The sequence below is a fragment of the Ambystoma mexicanum genome, chromosome 2q (genome assembly GCF_040938575.1).
Source record: "Ambystoma mexicanum isolate Mex_15411 chromosome 2q, UKY_AmexF1_1, whole genome shotgun sequence".
Taxonomy (NCBI): domain Eukaryota; kingdom Metazoa; phylum Chordata; class Amphibia; order Caudata; family Ambystomatidae; genus Ambystoma; species Ambystoma mexicanum.
In genome coordinates this window covers 739,873,653-739,885,658 of record NC_090924.1, presented here as the reverse complement: position 1 = coordinate 739,885,658, position 12,006 = coordinate 739,873,653, and the positions used below count along the sequence as shown (strand labels likewise).

Genomic DNA, 12,006 nt, shown 5'->3' with positions numbered 1-12,006 from the left:
GACAAGAACTGTTATGTTTAAGAAAGTGTGAAGAAGGAAACCGGGGATTGGAATCACCCTCTTAAATAAGGGGCAATACCCTTGAGAGACTTTTTGTTGGAGGTTTTTGATTGATAGATATTTTATTTCTATCGCGCTTGCACACAAGTGTTTCAGAGCGCGACAAGGCAAGGGAGGGGAACAGGGGAGAACAAAACAGTGATCTTACTAGGCCCAGTGACATTGATAACTTATTGCATTGCCCATTTGATGATTTCTAGAACACTGATGGCCGAAGACACTATGCTTTCTACTTTAAAATTAATTTCCATAGCACGTGAGGATCACAATAGTACTTTGGACAGAGAGTGTTTTGTTTTGGACATTCTGACACTGACTGATCCTTAGTTTTGAGTTTAGGTAGGGAAATACCTCTAGTGCAGGGAGATCGAGGCATTTTCCCAACCTCTTATTTTATCAATAGAAGTCTTTAGCCAAAACCATGTCTAACTTGTGTCCTAGTTTCATTCCTGACTTCAAATAATGATTCTCTGGCCCCCTCCCGAATCTCCTGTTTTCCCTTTTACCTATTGCTGTTAGGGATAGCATCGCAGGGTTTCCTATTCATTTGAGATTGTCTCTTTGTTTCGTCAGGTTGGCTTCTTGTGTTCGTTCAATCACTCTGTTCTTGCCGTCATATACGATGGCTCCTCGGTACTTCAGATACAGTCTTGTTCCTCTTTGGCGTTTGCAGAGTGTTATCTGAATAGTTGTATGACACTCTCCACCACAACAATGCCCTGCAACGAAATCACAAGGTGTTGTCACTTCTCCCCATGGGGAGACCTTTTAACATGAGGCTAGGGTGCTGCAGCCGCTCCCCAATGGTTCCCTTAGGGGCAGTTTAATGTGGGAGGACCTTGTGAATAAGGACAATCACATGGGGTACAGCCCAATGAATGTTGCCACTCCCCGACATTCCTTAGCCCTCTCTAATGTCTAGAGCCACTACATTGAGAACACACCTATGTATTGTTGTAACATAGGGCCTAAGACCAAATCGTACTAGGACGAGGAAGAACACAGAAGACATAAAGGTTATGAAGTGTGATAACGCTGGCACGAGGTGGCCCCAAGGAGGTATGATGATTAAGCAGACAACAAAGGACTTGTGTAATCTGCATGGGGGGAACTGGGTACAAAGTATTAAAATGAACAAAGGACTGGTAGATGAGTGAAGCCTGCCCGCAGAGCGGAACGCAGCCATAACGAGAAGCACACTTGTGGCAGGAGCCACGGTAACAAGTCCTGTTGGGAAAGCAGCCGTTCCCAAAGTCTCCAGGGGGGCAGATTCGAACACCAACTGACAGCTGTGGAAAATCGGAGAGCGGCAAGAGGATGCCAAGGAAGCTCTCTGCCAGCAGAGTAATGGCAGACCGCATCCCAAAGCCAGAAAGACACCACAAGTGCAGAGGGGAGAAGCTCACGGAGCTGGAGAAGTGTGCCCCAGTCCCAGGAAGTCACAGCAAGGTAACAAAGGCCGTGTTAAGAGGTAAGGGTAGGCACATGAAAACAGGAGCGTCTCATGGCTTGACACAGAGGCTAAGGAGGCTTTTCCACTGCCCTGTTTTAGCAAGGACGTTAATGGGCATAACCAGAGAAGGGTCTGGCACCCCAGAGTAAGAAGAAAAGCATCAGCAGAAATCTTCCTCAGTGTAGTGGGAACAAGGAAACAACTGGCCAACCCGAGAAGGGCCTGTGACCACGAGTGAAAAGGAAAGCATCAGAGGAAATCTTCCTCGGCACAGTGGTGGTGAGGTAACCACTTGCCTTCAGAGAAGGGTTTATAACCCCAACTGTGAGAAAGAACTGTATCAAACAATACCGGGGGAAGGGAGTCATTTTCTTGATATTGGAAAAAGAGCTGTGATAAAGACGCCAGGGGAAGGAAGTCCTCCCCACTGGTCATATTGTTAATTAAACCAAGCAGCACTAGGAGAAGGGAGACTTTCTCCTGGCACATGCCCAGAACTTGTGTTAAAGACCCCAGGGGCAGGGGGTCATTCCCCCTGGCTTTGTGGTGAACTCTACAAAGTAACACCTAGAGAAAGAATGTATTCTCTTGGAACTGGGCTGGGAGTGGTACTGGAGATACCAGGGTAAGGGAGTCACCCCCCCCCCCCCTGGTATTTTCTGTTGAAAGAGAACATTTGTTGGACACTGTTCAAGAAGCAGGAGAAGGGACCTGTTCTCCTGAAGGAGGAACTTTCTGTTAGTTTGTGGAGAAGGGACGGATTCCTGCGATTCATCACACCTGGCTTTCCACCCCATACTGCACTGGTGGCCAACATCTATTAGCTCAAGAGGTCCTTGTCCCCCTTATTCACCCCACTTGATGTCCCTAGAAAAAGGCAGGGCACCTTGTCACAGATTAATGGGTACACACTGGCATGATTTGTCCAGGTTCTCTGAAAAAGCATACACAAGACAACATCACAGCCAAAGCAGTGTTTTTTTTCATGAAATCGTAAGGAGGAAATCTGCAATTGGGAGTTAACTAAACAGAGCAAGGACTGAGTTAAGGGGCCAAGGGACTATAAACTTGAAGGTACTAGAGGAAGGTTTACTGCATGGAGGCTGAGTGCATGCTGAAGCTGGTTGTACATCTTTAGGCAGTGTGATGAATCTGACAATGTCATCACTCTTTCCCCGGAGGTAGCTTCGCCTCATGTGGTCAGGGAATGGCAGCTGCTCCCTGATCCTGACTCTGGGTGTGGCTATATGAGAGAGGAACACATTGGGTGAGGCAACCCTCGGGGGGGTGACATGGCATTGTTAGAGGAAGTCACATACCCCCTTCCCTTTTTAGGGATGTTACTTCTCTTCCTCATGTCTTATTAGCATATCGTAACCCTCTCCTGCAAACCCTTGCCAGGTCTACTTCATACAGTCTGCCAACATCAGACAGGGAAGACATTAATAACTGAGATGGGGAAGAGGCAGGGAGCAGTAGATATTACTCCCAGTGAGGTGAGATCCATTGTCTGCTTCCTGAACATTATACTAAAGACACTGTGACCGCCACTGGGACGATTAAGAGGAACAGAGCAGTGAAGATGACTGGAACCGATAAGTGAACTCGGCGGTATAGTCTTTGGAAGTTGCTCCATTCTGCCGGAACTTTAAATTCACAGCAGCTGACAGATGGCGTGAGGGAGAAGTGGGTAATGTTGCAAGCCATGCTGAGATCGGACAACGCGCTACTGGTGAGGACACCGTGGGAAGCGAAGCCGAAGTGAAACCAGACAGCGTGAGAGGAAACTGGTGACAGAGGGTTCGCCGCCTGTGTCGGAGAGGCAGCGGGAGCCGCACAGAGTGGAACCGAATGCAGTGAAGCTACAGCGGCTGATGGGACGCACGCTGAGCCAACGAGCTGCACGGCAAAGGATGCGAGGTGTGAGAAGTATTCAAAGCACCCGGTAAACCCAGGGAAGACAGACTGGTTACTGCGGTGCCTAAGAACACATGCCACTCCATGAAAGTAACAAGAGAAATGCTGAATGAAACCTGTGAAGAGTTTAACGTGGTCTTAAACCACACCACGTACGTGTCGGTGGGCCCATACCCGAAAAGAGGAAGTACAACAAACGCAAGTGTGAATGTTGAAATTACCTTTGTGAAACCCGAGGGAATAAGCCAACAGTGTGCAAACATCACTTTGTGGGCAAAATGAAAGATAACTGCATGTAAGTCCTGGCAGGAAAGTATACCAGGCAAAGTAAAGAATTTGAGAGAGACTGGCCTGGAAGTGATTGAAAGATTACATAGAAGTCCTGGCAGGTAGTATACCAGTCATGATCAAGTGTTGAAACCTTGGCAGGAGAGTATACCAGAAAGGTGTGTAATAACCTACGGTGGAAGAGAATATCAAGGAGGGCCCATGCCCTTGAGATTGCAAGTTGTTTTCAAGGTGGAGAGAAAACCTGGCAGGGGAGTATACCAGGTGACCTGCAAGTCTGGGACCCGCATCCAAATTGCAAATATTGGAAAGAGAAACCCAAGGAGGAATCATGCTTTTGGGATTTTGAGTTTTCTTGAATATAAGGACGAATCTTGGGAAGGGAGCTTGGAACTGTGAGCACACCGAGAGGAGCACACCGAGAGGAGGGAATTACCCTCTTGGGGGTTACAATGAATGTGGTTAATTTTTATGTTGGAGTTCTTCATTTTGGAGGAAGAAGGTCATATGCAAAGTGAAGCCATTCCCTGGAATTGTGGATATACAAAAAGGAGGAAGTTGCCCTCCTGGAACTTGGTTATTCTTTGCTTGAACCTTTTGCATGTTGGTAGAAAGGAATCTGGGGAAAGGAGACATTCCCTGGAACTGTGAACATGATCAATTTGGAACATTTTGGTTTGAAGTATACCCTGATGTTGTATTCGAACATTTAAACACTTTTGAGAATCAGAGACAATATCCGTTTGCACCTTTAGAGTTAGTTTATAGTGTGAGGGCCAGAATAGGATTAGACACATGACATACTTTGCTTTCGACATTTTGACAAAGGACAGTCTCCTTCGTTTTTGGTTGAAGTAGGGAAATATTTTGGGGATAGTGAGGCATTTTCCAACCCCTTCTTGATTTGAATAAAAGTTCATAACCAAAAACCACTACTCCTCTGTATCTGAGTCTCATTCCTGGCTCCTCACAGCGATCTAGGAGTATTTGCAGCATGCAAATTAAAATGTACCACTTGTATAGTTTCTACTGAGAGCCACTATGTGGGAAACACGTACACATTTTTAAAAAATGTTTATAATACAAGCAAAGCATTTATTCCAATGGATGGGTTGGTTATTTTTCTTTTTGATCATTAACTGATTGTTTTTACTGTGCCGATTGTGAGCTTACTTAAACAGGGCATCTTGTATGTCAAGGCTTTACTATTAGATCCTTGTCCCTTACATTAGTCCTATCTCTTTATGGAAATATAACCCTTTCTTTAGTGTTCACATTTGCCTAGACCTGTTCAAATATTAAACCTCAATTGAATAGGTTGGAAATGTCATTTTTCTGTTAATCACGATACATTTTCTTTTGATTTTCAGCCTCTTTTTGAGCACCTTTACCCTTGCAGTTTCCGCTGGTGCTGTACTGCTTCTTCCCTTCTCAATCATCAGCAATGAGATCCTGCTTTCCATCCCCCAGAACTACTACATTCAGTGGTTAAATGGCTCTCTAATCCATGGTCAGTATGTTATGGTGTTAATCGTCTTGAAGTTGGTGTACTAACTTTATGTCCCCTTTTACAAGTGATCTGAAATAGATGTTCTTCACATGATTAGACAAATGCCTGGTATGTGTTATAATCACAAATGGTACAAAAGCGAGTAGTAGCTTGCAGATGATGTAGCTTTCCCAAGGTGAATGGACAGCACCACACGGCAGTTTGCTATCTCCTTTTTTTCTGATGGGATACTCATCAGAATCAAATTGGGATACCCCCATTCAGGACAATTTAACAAACCACCCCAAAGCAAGAATAAATCCACTATCTGTTTTGGATTCTTCTTCGCATGAGAGCACAACTTGTTTAATGGTTCCAAAATACCACAATCCTACCCCACACACTGATCTAGGAAAAAAGACTGCAACAGTGTTCATTTTTTTAATGGAAAATCTTACATAGAATATTCACATTCGACAACAAGGAGGTTACAACGTGTATTTTGTTTGCAAACGCAGGCTTTGGATAGACGCACAATAAATTGCAATGCTGTCAGCCTGTGTAAATCTTGCAACCCAGAATGTTCATGAAAAATGTTTCTGAAATGACATCAGTATTCAATACCAACAACACTGTTCTACTTTTAACTTGGAATGTATAGGAATTAATGTTCTAAATAGTACATTTATCTGTTATTTCTTTGGTTTAAATTTAAAAGGAATTGTTGCAGCATTCACACGGCATCGGTGTATAATGACAATTTAGCATCGGCCAATCACTAAAATGTGCTTTACAATTTCATTGTAAAATGTGTGCTAACATAGAAAACCATTGGTTTGAATTTGTCTTGTTTGTAACTAAAGGTGATTTTCTATTATTATACAGAGTTCCAGTATAATTAAAGTACTGGAACTTAAAATTATGTTGAAGTCTATATAGGAAAGTTGATACACCTTGTGACGGTCATTGTGGCCACACCTGCCAAGGAAGAGTGGGGAACTCTGGGGGCTAAGGAGTGCCACCCACTCTGTGCTATGACCCCTGGCAGGCACTTAATGGAGATCGACCACCCCCTCCCCCTCCATGCCCTCTCCTCCAAGCACCAGAAGAAATATTGTGTGTACTCTCAATGGACCCCTGTTCAACACTGGTTATTTTAAGTATTTGCAATCTTGTTGTAGGAAAGAAGATATACATGCAGCTATCTTTATGAACGCATCGCTCATTTACAAAGCATTCTAACAAATTACAATCAGCAGTTCATTAATACACAGAATGTACTACTGTTAAACTTAAATGCCCTTGTGTAATGCATACTCAAAGTGGTTTCTGTCCATTCTTAATAAAACATAAACCATAGTCAACATACAAATTATTATTCAATATTCGTTTTTCATCCAATCTACTTTCTGATGTAGACGGGTAACGTTCTCATGCAATTATTAGAATAACCGTCTATGCAGATTCCTCAATAGGTTTTCAAATATTGCTATGGCCATTCATCAGGAGGTAACATTTTCCTGTCTTAGTGCACAGAATAAATAAATAAAATTGCACAAGTATTTTACACAAGTATTTTACCAAAATACATAAACATAAGATTAAATTAGAGTTTTGAACTAACCTGATCAGTAAAAAGATCAGATAAATAAAATATAAATACTGGACTTGTCCCTACAAATAATTCCATGTCCCTAGTGTGACGAATTGGTTTCTGCTCTACAGAAGTAAAAGGATAAGTAGGGGCGAATAGGCCTACTCAGCCCTCACACGTCTTCAAACCAAGAGCCACCACAACAGTTAAGCGATACCTCTGTTTGTGGTAACGTGGGCCAAGGGAAGGCTATGCTCTTAAGAGGAGTATGAAGGTGATCCAGTAGTGACCCAAACACAGTAATACGGTCCAAAATAAAGGGAACGTTTAAGCAAGGTTCTATTGAAAAAAAAAAAATAAAAAAATAAAATATATATATATATACTTTAATCACATATGCACCATATCCAATAGAACTATCTAGAGAACACTGTACAAAAGCCGCCTCTGTGGAAAAAACAAAGAATATGCAGCAGGTGGAGAAATGTAGCATTCTGGAGTATGACGGGGTAATGGGCACATTGTTAACCACAAACAGAATATGTCTTTGGGTGAAACCAGGTGCAAAAGTGACCTAACCAGTCACTAGGGCCAAAATTGACACAGAGGGCAGTTATTGGTCGACGGTACCTCATTGCAGGTCTTTGGCAGGTTGACGCCATCAAACCCAGCTTTCAGCAGTGATGCGAGCTGATCAAGGTTGGGCACGGTTGATCATGTGGACCTTAGCAGCAAGCAGGTGTTAAGCAGGTTCAAATACTGGATCTCTTTGCGGATTGAAGGTGACTTTTGTCAATGCATGTCGGGGCACTCGCCAGGATCTCTTTGAGGTAGAGTCCGCTTGTAACTGCCGGGGAGGGGATGATTAGTGATGATTCAACGGTTCGTGTCGATGGCCTGTGGTTGTTGAATTGGTGATACTGTTGCTCTGATGTGCGGTTCAGCAAAGCAGCAATTCGAGGGCTGAATCGGGTCGAGTCATGGTGTAACCCTGGGTCGGCAAGGGACTCGCCGCCAGATTGACTCTTGTCCTTCCGTCGTGTGGTTCATTTGTGCAGGGCTCGGCGAGGGCACGATGCAGTGTCAAGCGGTCTCTATGCGCAAGCAATTATTCAAAGGTTCCGAGGAGTGCCAGAACATAGCACTTTCCGGATCCCTGGAAGGCAAATTAGCTTCGATGGCTGTCTGACTGGCTTTGAGGGGGCAGAACGAGGATCCTTTCAGATCCTTTCAGATCTGATCCTCCAGGTGCTGCGAAACCCAATTCAGCGGCTCAAGGATAAGCAGAGTCCTTTCAGCCCTGGGATATTCTTGTGCAGATTAGAAAGTCCTGGTCCACACCAAATGTCACCCCTAATGTGCCTGGGAGTGGGTATGGGGCAGAGCTCTCATCTACCTTAGACTGGTCTTTATTAAGCTCATTGGTTGAGGGCTTTGGCAAACTCCCAAAGGAGGTCCAGTGAATCCTTCTTAGTTGTTGTTCGAGAGTGACTCAAAGAAGTGGTGGAAGACCACTTCTTTTAAAGGTAAGTCAATGTGCTGGGACTAAAGCTAGCCTGCCTTGGTAGTCCAATCCCTGTTCTTGAAAGAAGTGGACTTTGCCCTTCTGACATCACACCCATTGTGCTTTGCTGACATCACACCCAATGTGCTTTGCTCTAAAGGAAGTGAGGGGACAGGAAGGAAAGGGAGGCAGAGAGAAACAACATGGTGGAAGTCTATTTCCACTGAACAGAGCACCCCTGAGTACTTTAGCCCTGCCCCTTCCCTAATCACTAGGATCAAAGGACTTTAGAAATGCAGCACCCTGGTGTGAGGCTATTCCTTTTGAATGGGTGTGCTCTTCTGATGCTGGGGCCCATGGCAGCTGCCTGGTGGATGGCTGTCTCTGGTAAAGGGTTTTACCTACCCTCACAAAGAGATCAAAGAAGAGGCATGACCATTCAGGTTCTTGTCCTGTCATGTGGCAGGCTCTGCCCATCTGACCAGAGTACATAGCCTCTTTCACAGCATGATCATAGGTATTGCCATGCACTATTTCTAAACCTAGGCATAGCTTTATTTTGGAGTTTATTCTGCCACCATCATGGGCTATTTATGATCATCATAGTTTCGGAGCAGGGGGGCATATCTTAAATGCAGCCCTTGCGCTGCAGAGACTTGGCTGTCACTGCAGCTGTCAAATGGGCTGCTGGCACCTCTCAAACTGCTCTATGCCACTGATGGAGCAGGTGCTGCTAATCAGAATGCTGATACAGCAGAACCCAGATACATTCAAATATTTTGGCATGGATGTTATGAAACGGGAATCTGATCAGCAGATTGGATTACCCTTTCGAAGATGGAATTGCCTGCATCATTCTATTAAGTAATACAAATAAAAGCCAGGGCTTTGCACGGTTGCCAGATGGTAATTCCTCACACCTAGTTTATCAATCCTGTAATAATTAAAGGTATACTATTATAGGCCTCTGTGATTAATCAGAGATCATACATTCTGATGATTAAAAAAAGATGCTCCTCTGTAAATCAGTAAATTAAGAGTTTTTCTAAATTGAAGGATATATGTATGGTTTCTAGAAAAAAAAGCATAGGATGCAATAAGGTAATTTACTTTTGAGAGATCTAAAATCAAAATCTATACTTCGTAAAAAGAAATACCCTTTTGAGTCAAAATTGCAGATTTATTTTCTTGGGAAAGGCAGAAGCTACCTGACTGACCCTGGGGGTGGCGATCTGCGGGGAGACCACATAGGGGAGGACAAACTCCAGAGAGACAGGAAAGCACTGAATCAAAACAAACCTTTGTCTGTATGGCTTATTGTGGCTTATAGATGAAGAATTCCCAAGTTTTTTTGACCAACAACCTTATTTACCTTTCTGCCCCTTTTAAGTACTGAGATGAGGAAGAGGGATGGAAGTAGGAGGACCAGAAGCTGTAAGCAAACGCCGCTTTCTTGTCTTTGGAAAGTGTTAACTAATGCTGGGAAGTTTAAAACACACACAGCTGAACAGAATACAAGTGAGAGGCAGAGACGACAGCGGAACACAGTTTGTGCGGGCGATAGTTGGAACGCCGGAGGCAAGCACACTTTGTAAGGCAGCACGCAGGCTGACAAAAACGGTGTGCAGAGAGACTGGGCCAAGAGAAGCTCATCACTTTAGTGCTATAGACGACTAGAGCCGCCAGAAGCAAAGGAAGATAAAGCGGGAGCCAGACAGCCAGCAGGACGCCCACCCCCCCAGTCATCAAACCAAAGGGGAATACAACAGAAGGACATGAGGAACACCAGAGCTGCCCCGTAAGCCCTGAGAGAGCAAGTGGGTTACTGGAGCGCTTGAGAGCGAATGTTGCATATCATTAACAGTGCGAGAAAGCCCATTTAAAATAATTAGAGGAACTGATATGAATACGAACAGTTGTAAGAGAGGGTCGGTGACATAAATCTTTGAAAGAAAGATTGATACAAATATGAATAACTAGCGGTACCACACAGCGTTACACCTGTCTGTAGCTGACATGCAAGTGGGGGGTCTGCTATAGCCTTGTGAATGTTTTATTGTGTCCTAACTTCGAATTTTAGATAAATCGCAAAATTGCCAATCTCCCAAAATCGCCTATATTGATAGCACAGGCCCGGACCCTGCTCCACCCCTGTGCAGGGCGCATGTGTGCGGTTGGTCAAATGTCACCATCGCCAGTATACCCCAGACTGGTATACCGACCTTGTGTCCTAAATTCCTATTTTTCAATAAGTCACAAAATCGTCAATCTCCAGATATCGGGTATGCTGATAGCACAGGGTGGGGCCCCCGCCCTGTGCAGGGCACATGGGAGGGCCTGGTCAGATTTTAACTATTGCCAGTGCAACCCAAACTAGTAGCCAACAATCGCAAAATCAGCAATCTCCCCAAATCGCCCATACTGATAGCACAGGACTGGAACCCCCGCCCTGTGCAGGGCAAATGGGTGGGGTTGGTCAAATGTCACTATCGCCAGTACACCCCAGACTGGTATTTTGACCTTGGGCCAAAACTTCAGCCGACCAACTGTTATGGGGCTGGAGCCATCCCCGGACATACATACAAACTTTCCCAAATATATATTTAGATGTTAAGAGATGGTCGGTGACCCAAATCTTGGAAAGAGCGATTGATACAAATACAAACAGTGTGAAGAAATGGTCTGTGACCTAATATTTGAAAAAAGGAGTTGATACTAATAAGAACTTTGCTGAGAAAGAGTCGGTGACCAAATACTTGAAAAGCATTATTTCTTGGATGAGAGTGGAGAACGGAAAAGCCCTGGCAGGATAGTGGACAAGGCAAACAGCGAGTCTTGGACCCGCACCCAAGAACCAGAACTGTGATATCCTGGCAGGAGAGTAACCAAGGAGTAAGAAGAGAAGTAAACGTGGAACAGTGAGAATGAATATAAAAAAAGATAAGACCATACCCCTTTTACAGATCAATAATAGTCATAATACCTTGGCAGGAGAGCAAACCAAGGGTAAAAAGAGGAACAGTTGAAGGAAAAGGAAAGAACCATACAACCATCTTAGGTTAATTGAGATAAACTGAAGATTCAAGAAAACTTTGTTTAAAAAGATACTCAAGGGAAGGTTTATTCCCACTGGAATACATGGTGAAGAACAGAAGGAGCAAAGGGAAAGAGTTATTTTCCTTAAAACTGTGCAAGCATAATAAGTGGAGAAACTCAAGGGAGAAGTCTTCACACTTGAAATTGTGAAGTGAAATATTGTATAACGAGTGACCCAAGGGGAGAGCCCTTTGAAACAGTGCACCATTGTTTGACCTTTTTTTCTGTAAGTACCAGACAGACAGTGAAAGACCAGAATAAACATGGGTGAAGGGAGGATCCCCTCCTCTTGTGTTTTTTTTTTACACCTTAAACCTTTGTTTGGAATTCACTAAAAGTGCATAGCTTACAGAAATCCCCTTGTGAACATCGTTTTAAGTTTAGCATGTAAGGGTCAGTTTAGGGTTTTTGGACGCAGGACGTTCTTTGGTTTAACATCCAGACACAGAGGTTTATTAGTTTTGGCCTCATAGACAAAGGGACAGGTAGGATTTCCCACCCCAAACCCTCTTACCATTTTGACAATACAGGTCCTATTTCAGGATCTCCGTGATCCGACTGCGGCTGATTTTCCCACGGCTGGAAAGTTTGCATGAGAAATGTGC

The 12,006-nt window shown here is 44.1% G+C and overlaps 1 protein-coding gene across 4 annotated transcripts in view; it reads left to right on the top strand.

Moving 5' to 3' along the window:
• LMBR1 (limb development membrane protein 1) overlaps positions 1 to 12,006 on the top strand; it is a 1,168,513-nt gene that overhangs the window by 297,392 nt on the left and 859,115 nt on the right. For all 4 annotated transcript variants that reach the window (XR_011303315.1, XM_069647966.1, XM_069647967.1 and 1 more), the window contains exon 4: positions 5,089 to 5,228. Coding sequence is in view for 3 of the 4 variants with exons in the window: in XM_069647966.1 (XP_069504067.1) it covers positions 5,089 to 5,228 (140 nt within the window). In the remaining variant the exon portion in view is untranslated. The remainder of the gene's footprint in view (positions 1 to 5,088; positions 5,229 to 12,006) is intronic.